Source organism: Gracilinanus agilis, chromosome 3, assembly GCF_016433145.1.
Source record: "Gracilinanus agilis isolate LMUSP501 chromosome 3, AgileGrace, whole genome shotgun sequence".
NCBI lineage: Eukaryota > Metazoa > Chordata > Mammalia > Didelphimorphia > Didelphidae > Gracilinanus > Gracilinanus agilis.
Genome location: NC_058132.1, coordinates 170,429,770 through 170,443,199, shown reverse-complemented (window position 1 = coordinate 170,443,199; position 13,430 = coordinate 170,429,770). Strand labels below are relative to the sequence as shown.

The 13,430-nt window shown below is 36.2% G+C and overlaps 1 protein-coding gene across 1 annotated transcript in view; it reads right to left on the bottom strand.

The window, feature by feature from the left end:
• Positions 1 to 345: 345 nt before the first annotated feature.
• Positions 346 to 13,430, bottom strand: part of DEUP1 (deuterosome assembly protein 1) — a 104,277-nt gene continuing 91,192 nt past the window's right edge. The window contains exons 11-12 of the mRNA XM_044666220.1: positions 9,684 to 9,819; positions 346 to 522 (exon numbers count right to left, since the gene is read on the bottom strand). Coding sequence (XP_044522155.1) covers positions 346 to 522; positions 9,684 to 9,819 — 313 coding nt within the window. The remainder of the gene's footprint in view (positions 523 to 9,683; positions 9,820 to 13,430) is intronic.

Sequence of the window (13,430 nt, the reverse complement as noted above, 5' to 3'; positions counted from 1 at the left end):
GCTTTGTGTCATTACAGAGGAAATGGATTTTTAGTATACATGATTCAAGTGGGAAAAGAGCTGCATAGTTAATTCCAAGATACTCCTTAGACTGGAAAAATCTCGTTGATAGTAGTCATGTTTATTTTATGGCAACTCTACAGCAGAACACTTTAGGATGTTAATGCAATAAAGCAAACAGCTTTATAGAACAAAATACTTACTATTTCCTAGTTGCCTTGTAGTAATTATTTACTCAAGAAAACAGAACAAGATTTTTCAGTTTCATTCATCAGCTTTGCAAATGCTTTGCCAGGCCTTTTTTTTCTTGGGGGAGGGGAAAAGCAAATAAAAAAGTTTAAAGGCTCATATATGTCTATTTTGTTTTAGCCTGGTGTATTTATTGAGAGTATATTCTGTATGTCTTTGAAGTTCATCTATGTGTGTATTTAAAAGCTTTTCCAGTTCTTTCGCTCGTTTCTCTTCTTCCACAAGAAAATGCTGTGCTGCCAAAGAAGCAGGGAATGCCATCTCTGGGGGAGACTGAACCAAAAAAATAAAAAAGAGTCAGCTGAGAAGAGCAAGAACAATGTGGTTTTCTTTCCCCCACACTCATATGGTACATTACACCCCTAACAGACAGCCAAATACTTTATAAACTTAATGTTAACAAAGACCATTGTTTGCATTATATAATCTAGGAGTATGGTAGTAGACAACTTTTTTTTTTTTGTAAAATCCAGGCTTTTTTATTTTTTTATTCTAATTTTTTAGAATAATTACAAATTGAGAAAGGGCCAGAAAATTAGAATAAAAACAATAATCATTGCAGCAGAACCTTTCAACATTGTACACTATTAGTTGGCAAACCTAAAGTTTTCTAGTCAAAAAACCACTTCTTACATTCAAAAAATGTCTTCAGGATATATTTCAAGGAGGGCTTACACTTAACACAGAATAGCTTATTACTATTTTGAGAAATGTTTGCTTCACAATAAAAACTAAATAAATTTGCTGGGATCTGATTCCCTCGTTGTTTTTGATTCACTCCGTATTGGTCTTTTGAGAGTGAACAACACACTCCTGAGTGTTCCATCACTCCCCCCTTGCCCCACCCCAACAGAGGTGCTCCACGTTCATAATTAAGAGCTCTGAAATGTCCCTGTTTGACAGTAAATCCCTTCATAACATTTCTTCCTATGCCTCATCCTCTTAAATCTATGGTCCCCAGGATCTCTAGTACCCTTAAATATTGTCTACTTTCAAATTCTTTGCTTCCTTGTCCCAATACAACTCATGTCTTGCTGAATCCCAGGCCTGGATTCCAACTTCTCCACAGCCAATAAGGTTGGAGAAAGTGTGTCTACTGGATCAACCAAGATTTTATGCTACCTAATCTTGACTAGACTCTTGCTATTATGAGATAATCATTTTACTCTTTCTTGATCGACCATTAATTGATCTGCTTTCAGACACAAACTGTGTGACCCTGGGCAAGTCACTTAACCCTGTGTGCCTCAGTTTCCTCATCTATAAAATGAGATGGAGAAGGAAATGGCAAACCACTCCAATATCTTTGCTAAGAAAACCCCAAATGGGGTCATGTAGGGTGGGGACCTAATTGAAAAGACTGAACAACAACAGACCCTACAAGTCAATTACTGAAGTTTTTCTGCTATCCAAAATATAACACCTTTGATGTTCACAGAAATATAAAATAAAGGTAAGAATATGAAACATATGGGTAGAAGACCTTAGCTTCCCTTTCATTCTAGCTTAAATTCATTTGCATGCTAACTCAAAAAGATTCTAGAAATGTTTAACTATCTTCAATCTCAAACAAATGGGTGAAAAAGAAAAGACTGAGTTTTAACTTGGGGGCACTTTTCCTGGCTTTTGTCAGTAGGGTGCAGTGGTTCTGACTAAAGAGCTGCCAATCTACACTTCTCGGGAAGATGTTCTAGCCACTATGCCATAGCAGATGGGAGCTGAGATGGCCAGAAGGTAGCTCTGAAAAGATAAATCCAGAAGCCAGTAACAGTAAGAAACACGTAGAAGGCACCAACATGCTGAGCTGCCACTATGCAACTAGCAGAATTAACAATCAGCTGAGAAAAATGATTTGCTCAGTAGTAAGCAGAACTGTGTCCAGTGGAAACTATGCACCCAGCAAGGTGAGCAGCATGATGACATAACCGGAGGACACTGGCGGTCCTTCAGTGCCAGAGGCATGGGTTAGTTGCCCTTCCACATGAGTGCCCTGGCCACGTGTGTTTCCTATGTGTGTATGCGCCTCAGGAGTGATATCCATTTGCCCACTCTCTCCGATGGTAGTATGTGGGAGAATGTGTGTTAAGATTATGGGAACAATATTCTAGTGCCATTTTTATTACCATGATATTTCATTAAATCTCTTTGCTTTGAACTAATTGTGTTCTCTGGCTGAGTAGAGAAGAACTAACCACATTAGTAGGGGCCCATGAGCTATGGTTTTGAGAAAACGTAGACCTATTGAGAGCTTTGAGTATGGGGCAGCCATTCTGAGGACTTCATGGTTGAGAATAGGGCAGCTTAGGTGCTACACAGCTCTTTTACATTCTCCACAATGGATATTCTAAGCCTCTTCTTTCTACCTTAGCCTCCCTCTATCATAATTCTTCACTTTATACTTTATCAAGAAAATAGAAGCCTTTCACCATGAGCTCCCTCTTCTACTCCGCTTTACATTTAAAACACCTTGTCATCATCCCCTATTCTTTTATCCTTTTTTCTAATGAGAATAAAGTCTCTAATGAGATGGCCTTTCTCTCCCCCAATGCCAATCCTTTCTTGTGTTTTTGATCCCATCTCCTCCCACTCTGTCTGGCATACTGCCCCTACGATCATCCTGCTCCTCTAATTTTCAGTCTCCATCTACTCTCTCCTCCTCTACTACCTACAAATATGCATAGGTCTTCTCTATTAAAAAACTTATTTGATGCTATCATCCCAGCAAGTTCTTATCCTATCTTTCCTCTTTCATAGCCCAATTCTTTAAAAAAAAGCTGTCTACTCTTATCTCTATTTCCTCTTACTCATGTCTAAACCCCTTGATCTGGCTTCAGATCTCAGACCTCAACTGAAACTGGTCTACCAGTGCACTGTAGTTGCCATATCTAAAGGTCTTTTCTTAGTTCTCATCCTTTCGGACTTTTGTGTAGCGCTTGATACTGTTGACCAGTTTATGTTCCTAAATATTCTTTCTCTGGTCTGGGGAAGAGGGCCTTTGAGACACTGCTGGGTCTTAATTCTCTTGCAATCTGTCTGACCATTCTTTATCTGGTAGTTGTTGAATGATCATTCATGCCCTGCATCTTCATTGATGTATATGTGATAAGACTCTGTTTTGGGCTCTCTTTTCTTCTTTCTTTATATTCTAAAATACCAAATCTCATCTGTTTTCACGGGTTCAATGACAATTTCTCTACAGAAGACTACAATAGCAGTGTCTCTACTAAGACTCAGTCATAAGTCACTGATTAGATATTTCCATCTGGATGTCACAAAAGCATTTAAAATTCAACATATCCAAAACAGAAACTCTTTTCTCCAAATTCATTTCTCTTTTGAAATTCTCTATTTCTACTGAAGCCACCCACTCTTTTTTTTTTACTCTGCTTCAAAACATTGGGAATAATCCTCAACTTTTTCATCTTCTTTTCTCCCCATCTCTTGAACCTCTTTTAACCTTTCATATCCACCGAAGGCTAATAGATTCTACTTGTAGTACATTCCCTCTCTTCACTCACACAACTACTACCACCTCTCACCTGGATTATTGTAATAGCCTCCTACTGGGCAACCCTGCCTTCAGTCTCCCTTGACTTCAATTCCATGTATCAGATTGATGCCAGATTAATATTCCTAAAGCACAAGTATGAGCTCCTCACTCTCCCACTCACAAAGTTCCAGAGGCTCTATTGGCTTTTATCCTAGGAGCAATGTTCCATCTCAGCATATGCCTTAATAAACTGACTCTAATCTATCCTAGCCAAACTAGCCTACTTACTTTTTCTCACACATGACATTCCAATTTCCCTCTCCTTTTCTTTAAATAGGTTGTCCCCCAGACCTGAATGACCTCCCTCTTCACCTCTGTGTCTTGGAATCCCTCTCTTCCTTTAAAATTCTGTCCAAGTGTTAACCCCTATTAGTTCTTTCTTAATCTTCCTAAGTGTAATATCTCCTTCACTAAGAAATTACTTGGAATTCACATTGTATATATTTTGTATTTATTTCTGTGTCCATGTCATCTCCCCAGACAGAATATGAGCTCCTAGAGGGAAAGGATTATTTCACCTTGTTTTTGCATCTACAATACCCAGTACAGTGTCCAGCACATTGCAGGCTATAAATAAGTAAGCATGGTAGAATTTTGGGAAGTCTTTTTTTGCTCTTAAGTAGCTAAGAAAGGCCTAACAGTATGTAATCCCTCCCCACAATGGGCCATGAAGAAAAGTAAGTCTTGTGGCTATGTGGGGCTTGCTTGATGCTAAATATGCACAGACAAAAAAAATTAGCAAAAAGCCCAGGGGTAAAGAACAGATAATCAGAGGATTTCATGCTAATGTATTTAAAATATATTTTCTAAGGATTGGAGCACTTACTGCTCTTCTTTTTCTATTCTATAGTCTTTGATCTCTTCCACATGTCATCTATCTGTCAAAAGAGTATATAACGCTTCGCTTATAATGAAGATTTACAAAGCTCTTTGAAGTTGAGACAAACAGTTCATGGGTGGGCCTTGCTTTATAATAATTTTTTTCTCTTCCCACTGAAGCCCTTTCTCCACCTCAACTACCCTATAAGCTAATCTGCTTATCATTTCATCCTCATCAGGGCCTATCAATTTCTTAGTTCCTCAGATAGTTCCTGAAATCATGTATGACTATATTCTGATCCCTGCCTCCATATTCAATCTATCAAAAATCCTGTTGATTTTTTTCCCCTCTCTACCTTTATTTTTTTAACTCTTACCTTCCATCTTAGACTAGTACTGTATATTGGTTCCAAGGCTAGGCAATGAGGGTTAAACAATTTGCCCAGGGTCATACAGCTAGGAAGTATTTGAGGCCCTCAGTACCTTTGAAGGAGAAAAGAAGTCTAGGAGGAGGGAGAGAATATTTGCACAGTTGCTTTTTTCAAATATATGAAGTACTATCATGTGAAAGAAGGATTTGATTTGTTTTGCTTGGGCCCATAGGGCAGATCTAGAAACAATGGATAGAATTTGCAAAGAGACAAATTTTGGATCAATGTAAGGAAGAGTTTGATGAAAATCAGAGCTAGCCAAAAGTGAAATGCACTACCTTTGGAGGGAAAGGAAATCCAGGGGAGAGGAGGTGATGTCTTCTTATAGGAGGACTTCAAGAAAAGGTCAGGGATTTTGAGGAGGGCTATTCTTGTTCACATATGGGTTGGAGTCGATGGCCTCTAAGGTTCCTTCTACTTCTGATACTTCCCCATACTGTATATTTCTACAGCTTTCACTGTAACTGAGGAAAACGTTTTCTTTTGTTTTGCATAGAAGTTAAATTAAAATAGAATGAATTTTGCTGATTCAAGAAAATCTTATTCTTTCTATTATTTATACTAACCACTTTTATCAACTTCCTCATTCTCATTTCTCAACCTTTCCCTTTCTCTTCCAATCCTCAAGTACACCACCATCTCCAATATTGAAAAGATGGCTTACCTTACCATTTCACTAAGACTGATGCCATCAAGAGGGAGTCCCTCAGCTTTTCAATCCTATTACCCCAAACTTCTTGGCATGATCAGAAACTCCTTATTTTTCTAGTATAGTCCCTCCTCATTAAAATAATTAAATAATTAAAATAATCTCCTCACTCTCAACTCTATTACCTTCTATTTTTGTAAGACTTTGCTCTACAACAGTAATCTCCTTTTTACATCATCTATCTCTTCCCTCTCCACTGGTACTTTTCTACTTGTCTTTAAATTTGCTCAAGCCTACCAAATTAAAAAAAAAAGACTTCTCTTGATTCTTCTATTCCCTCCAATAGCTATCTAATCTCCATTTTATCCATTGCTAAACTTCTTGAAAAAGCTTTCTATACTTGATACCTTCACTTCCCCCTCACTCATACTTTAACCCCTTGCACGCTATGATCTTTCCCTGGAAATCCCTCTCTCAGAGATAGTTAATGGCCCCTTAAATTTTAAAGCATTGATTGGCTTATAGATTTAGGGTTGGAAGGGACCTTAAATGTTATCTGGCCCAACTTCCTCATTGTACAGAGGGTTGATTTCCCCAAGGTCACCTAGGTAGTAATTAGCAAGCCTAGGCTTGTACCTGGTAAATTCCAGATCCAACACTCTTTTTTCTTGTACCTCAATATGATTATACTTTTTTCAATCTTCATGTTTCCTAAGCTGTCTGGCTTTTGTCACTGCTGACCCTTTCCTAGAGATATTATCCCCTCTATTGGCATTAAACAACATTCTATCCTGACTCTCTTCTTACCTCTCTAATTGTTCCTCTTTCTGTCCCCTAAAGATTTGTGTTCCCCAATATTTGACCCTCTTCTATTTCCATACTTTATCTCTTAGAAATAATATTCTTTCTCACATCCAATTAGTTATCAAGTCCTATCAATTCTTCCTCTATAACATATAGACTGTCTCTTATTCTTTCTATCCTCTAAAGATCAACCCAAATACCATTTGTTCCATGAAGTCTTCTCTGATATCCCACGTAATGAACAACCTTAACCTCAGGTTTCATGAAGTATTTGTTTCTCACCTCTCCAATGTGCTTACCATATACTATGGTATCCATGATGTATAGTTGTGAATATGTGGAAGTTCCAAGAAGACAGAAGTCTGAACTAAACTTTGTATCTCCCCATTAGCTAGCACAGCAGATTGCATGTATTATTACTGAATAAAAGAATATCTGAGTTGAAAAGAAATTCTGCTACAACATCCCTGACAAGTGGCCTCCACTTGAAGACCTCTTGTGACAGGGAAGTCTTTACCAAGGCAACCTGTTCAGCTTTTGGAAAGGTCTAATTGTGAGTTAATATTTCCAAGTTCTTGCCCATTGCTCCGAGATCTGTTCACTAAGGCCAAGCACTCTAATCGCTCTGCCACATCACAGCCCTTCAAATACTTAAGAGTGATATCACTCTTCCCAAACTTTTCTAAAGTGATAAAGTTGTTCAGAGAACATACATGAGAGATGCTGCAGGGTCAAAATGATTCTACTCAAATCGACAAGCATTTATTAAGAGCCTATTATGTGCAAGGCATTGTGCTAGCTATTAGGGATACAAAGACAATTTTTTAAAAAGTCCTTCTCAAGATGTTACATTTTGCTGGGTTCATTTAACATTTAGGAAGACAGGCAAATACAATTAATTTGAAGAGGGATTGGTCACTAACATAACAACAGAGGGACCTGGAAAGGCTTTGAGATAGAGGTGGCACATGAAAAGAGGCTAGAAGATTGCTAAAGATCCTAAGAAAAGGAGGTGAAATGGGGTGTCCTCTAGGCAAACAATATGTATGGGCTATTGATAAAGACTCAAGAGATAGAACATGGAATGGGAACAGAAAGAAGGCCTGCTTGGTTGGTATACAGAGTGGAGTAAAGTGGATTAATGTAAAATGAGTCTGGAAAAGCAGATTGGATCCAGACTGTAAAGACCTTTACATTTTTAAGAATGTCCTTCTTATATCAAGCTCAAATTTGACTCTTTGCAATTTAGAGGCTGTGCTGAACAAATCTGTATTTTATCCTAGAAGCAATGGGGAGACGCTGAAGCTTCTTGGGAAAGAGAATATCATGCTCAAGTGTGTGTTTTATGAGGGTTATTTTGGTAGCTGTGCAGAGGACAGTTTGGAGAAAGATAGCTGAATCTGGTAGACCAATTAGGCAGTCAGTGTAAAAGTACAGGTGAGAAGGGATGAGAGACTAAACAATATGGCTGCTAAGTGGAGAGGAGCGATTGGATGAGAAACTGTTGTGGAAGCAGAATTGACAAGACTAGCAACTGACTGGATGGGGGTGGAGAGGAGATGTGAGAGTAAAAAGTAAAGGAAGACTCTGGAAGAATGATGGAGCCCTTCACAGAAACAATGAGTGTGGAGGAAAGGCAAATTGGGGTAAAGATTAATCTATTTTGGACATAGTGGATTTGAAAGGCCTACGGGATGGATCTGTTTAATGATAATGCTGGACTTCAAGCTAAGAAGAAAGAGCTAGAATATTCTAATAATACTGTACTTAATGACTATTATGAGCATTCCTATCTTCTGTTTGAAAAGCAAATTCACTAAATTTTGGAAAACTCTTAAAGATCAGATAGAGGAAGCTTATCTGTGATAGAATTTAGAAAGTGCCCATAGTGCTTTTCAGAGCTCAAATATGGGGCATGTTTTATATATTTTGCTTACTTTGTTGATGTTATCTTTCCTAATTCAAATAATGTAACCCTTTTTTGTGGGAAATGAATGAAAAATATAATTAGATGGTTTATTTAAATTTCTTATCTTTAAGGGTATCCATAACTCCCCAAAGTATTGGATTCAGGTCTCTCCTTCCTTGCATGCTACCTTGTATTTTTTAGTCTCTCCTTCCTATGACTACCAAAAAATAAGGGTAATGAAATTTTTAAATGAGAAAAACTAGTGTTTCCATAATATGCCATCCATTTAAGTCTTATCTGATTTTAGCATTTGCATAAAACACTTGCATTCCATAGAGATGTATTGTAAAAATTATTAGATAATATATCAAAGATGTTTTGAATCCTACCTATATAGACTCCAAAGTCAATATAACTTACTAAGAAAAATACTATTTGTTTTCTGAAAATTACAATTCTGAAAAAAATACTATGAAAAGGAAGTATTTGATTATGCCATTCACTCATTTTTTCCCATATACTTAAGATTTTTCCATTAGCTGCTGAAATGGAAATATGTGCAGATATATTATTTTCATAGAGTCTGTGTGCCCGAGTAGTTGAAATATTAACACTGCACAAAAAATGGTACTAGTTCTCTGCTCAAATTAGTACTACTTTGGCAAACAGAAACATATCCAATATTGCATCTAATCCACCTCAAGTAAATAGCCTAAAGCTCCTGGACAGCTCTCAGATGATCTATTTAGCAATGTTCCATTTCTCATGCTGCCAGGCTAACCAAAGTGAAGGACCAAAAAAGACTTGATAAATTTCAATTCCGAGAGAACACTATCATCTAGATTAGAATTCTCTACTCTATCTAGAGATATTACCAAATGAACTGCATGTCCAACTTAGTTTTATTCAAGGAGTCAACTCTTTTAATAAAAATATAATTTAATATATAGATATCTGTCATACTTGTAGGCAGCATGTTCATTTTCATATGAAAGTGGTCTCAAGTTTTGTTGCAGAATGCTAATAGCAAAGTTTAATGCAATCTGAATACAATGAAAGTTGATCATTTATGTAGGATTTTAGATTTGGGAAATCCTTTATCTTCTGTGAAAGTCTTATAAGTATTATTATTTCAATTTTACAGCTGAGGAAATTGAGGTTCACAAGGATTAAATGATTTGTCAATGGTCACATGGTAACTTTCCAAGTGGGATTGAGAGTCAATAGTGATCATTCCTTTAAAAGAGAAAAACTCAAAAACCAGCAACTCACCAGTGGATAGACTCCATCTTCACTTTCCAAAGGACTTGCTATATCTTTGACGGGAAACATGCTACATTGGGACTGAAATGCCATAGGTGATGATGTACTTAAAACACCTAAGTTTGGTTCACATTCTTGGCTAAGTCTACAAGAGAGGGAGAATTATCACTATTACTACTGTATTTATACCATTTTCACAATGTATTGTACATATCAAAACTCTCTTTTTTCTTGAGAACTCTAAAGTAGTTGCTATAAAAACATCATTATAGAATAAATAGTACAACTTTTTGATTCAATTGATGCCTTTTGTATTTATATTACATTCATTTTTTAGTACATTTGTCCTCTCTCCTACCCATCAATTCTTCCTTTGTAACAAGAGATTAAAAATGAAACTACTAAAGCACATAAAGGTCATCACAGATCAAAGATAAAAATCAAATGAGAAATCTATAAAAAGTACTAATCACAGTGCTAGAAAAATGTTCATTCCCTTCCCTTCATTGAATCAAAGGATTTATAAAAGGGTAGGGGCCATCTAGATGATGCTAGAGATCATGTAGTTTAACTTCCTGATGTTTGTTAGAGGTATTCGAGGACAATTTTCTACCCTAGTCTACTTTGCTTCACCTCATTCCCCATTCCATAGTTTGATTCCAAACTATTTGGTTTATCGACAAAAAAGGATTAATATTTGTATAAAGAATGGATAAACTGAGCAGCAACATGCTTAAAGCCTTTGTAGGATCAATGCGGAGGCTCCAGATTACCTAAAGTCCATTCATGTGTTAGATATTCATTGATTCAAAAAGCATATACTGAACACCTGTTATGTGCCAGGAACCATGCCATATTCTTTTTTTCCATTAGCTGATATAGTGGAGCTTAGAGGTGTTACTGAACTCCAGATTGGATTTGATTCTAAGAAATGGTTTTTTTCCTACTTACGAGAGTTATTACAGAATTTTTCTTCTTATCTAGTACAACAGAAAGAGCTTAATGCTTTACAAACTGCAACTACTACTTACATATCAATTTGAAAAAATCTATTCCAAAATAATAGCAAAGTATATATACATGTACAATTTTTTGGGGAACAATGTCCAATTGCTTGTTAAAAGCAGTCAAACATATATGTAAAAGATCAAGCAATTTGCATAGGATATTACACTCCAAATATTAACATTTTTTTCTTTTTGGGGTTCAACAAATTATGACCTTGTATAAATCCCTATCCAAAGTGAAGTGCAAAATTGAAGTTAAATAGCCTGATAATTTAAATAGAAAACAACACAAAGTACCTGTTTCAGTTAGATATTTATAAGAAATATGTTATTAAAATTTGCATGAATTCTATATTTGGCTTTTAGGGCTTCAGGACTCTTTAATGATGAAATAGTGAACTTTTATCATTTTTTAAACCCTTACCTTCTGTCTTATTGATTCTAAGGCAGAAGAGTGGTAAGGGCTCTAGTGATGGTGAACTTTTTAAGAGACTAAGTGCCTAAACTGCAACCCTCATGCCTCATGTGAGGCCCCCCCCCCCCCTTACTCCAGACAAAAGAGGGAGGAAGTGGTCCCATTGGGCTGCTGGGCAGAGGGGTGGAGGATGAGAAAAGTGTCCTCAGGCACATGTGGAGAGGGGGAGGGGAGCAGCCCCCTCTGGCACACATGCCATAGGTTCACCAACACAGGGCTTGGCAGTGGGGGTTAAGTGACTTGTCCAGGGTCACACAGGAAGTGTCTGAGGCTAGATTGGAACTGAGGACCTCCCCCCCACCTCTGGGCATGATTCTCAAACCACTGAATCACCTAGTTGTCCCTTTTATCATTGTTAAAAAAATTCCAGTCCTGGGAAAACCTATAACTCTTTTTACATTTTTGCTTTTGTATCTTGTTGCCTTTTGACTGTAAACCACAGAACAAATTTAATTTTTTTAAAAACCTGCCTATTGCCTTTGATGTATTCATATTAGATATTTAATTCTCTAGCAGTGTCCTTAATTATACTTAATCTCATTGGCTTCCTTAATGGATTTGTTTTTTGCTTGTTTGATGCATAAAGCCATGTCAATCTACTTTAAAGATTAATTTACTGTCTAATATTCTGAATTCTGTTCATAATTAAACATAAATAACCAGAATAGTAAAATAAACTTCATTTTAAGGATCTTAAATTTTGCTAACCTAACCTCAGCAAAAGAAGAGCTTGTAAGAGAGGTTCCTGTTGTTTGTGAGAAGTTACACCAGTGTGTCATTTTAGACCAAGTGAATATCTTCCTAAATATCAAAGTGCAAGAACATGATGTTAAATTTAATTAAAATAGTCGAAGGCCTCAAAAACATGAAAAATCCATTCTTGAAACTAGTCATTCAGATTCTTAATGCCTAACACTAATTTCAAGACTAGCATATTTTAGTTGACCATAAATCATAAATTATGAAATTCTTTTCAATGTATACCCAAAGAAGATATATATATATATTTAGTCCCTATATACATATATTTTTCTTATTATGCAAACCTCTTAAAATTTATGCATAGAAGTAGCAATAAAAAGTTAAGTGAGACATCTATAAAGTACTTCATAAAAAACAAACCCAATATGTTTTCCATTTTTACTTATCTAGAAATGTATCTTTTCCCTCCATTCTCCAAAACCATAATTACCATGGAAACCAAACAGCAAATTAAACTGAAATAACATGGTTTATGATGTGCACAATAAGAAGGAACACTCCACAATTCAAATAGAATTATAACAATTGCACAGTACATCTGCATATAATCTAAAGTTGAATCTTTTAATTTGAATTAGGCTGTATCTACACTCCGAAGAACAGTACAGAATTAAGGCAATTATCCGATAATTCAAGTAAAACAAAACATTGTTACTTTAATTATCTAGGGATTTAAAGAAAAACTGTAATTTATCCTAAATTATCAAGATAATTGTCTCAATTACTCACCTTGCTTTTTATGTATTTGACCAGAATTATTACATTAGCCTTCTTTTCATTGTAAGATTAATAAAATGCAGAAAGACCTTTTGAAGGGAAGACTAGATTATAAAATGTATTTACACTTTAAAACCCCCTTCGTTCTTACAATTCATAGAATATAACTAGCTATGCAAACATTTCATAAAAACCACCTCTCATTAAATCTGTTAACTTCATCAATTTAAAAGCTACTGTTATAAACACTGATGCTTAAGATTTTGAATACTTCCTTCATTAGCACATCTGTTCTGATTGCCTTTTCCAGTACATTGTAAGCTCTTTGAGGGCAGAAATTTTTTTCCTTCCTTCCTTCCTTCCTTCCTTCCTTCCTTCCTTCNTACTCCCCTGCATCATTTCTTTTGAACATTCCAACAAAAATAACATTCTTTCTGAAGTCTATTCATCAACTGTTGAACTTCCTTGACAAAACCAGCCACCCCTTACTCTTGTCACTACCTTATTATGGTTTCCCCTTGAAAAGATTTCTGCTTCTCTGATCAATTCTCACATCCTGGAATCTTTCAAATACATTTAGATTCCTACTATTTTACCCTGGAGACTGCAGAGGAAACTGAATATAGCAAGCAATGGTAATGATGACAACTCCTATTTATGGTGTGCTTCTAGGTTTACTTCATATTGTTGTTGTTGTTTGGTTAGTTTTCAGTCATGTCTGACTCTTTGTGAGCCATTTGTGATTTTCTTGGCACAGATACTGGAGTGGTTTTCCATTTCCTTCTCCAGCTCATT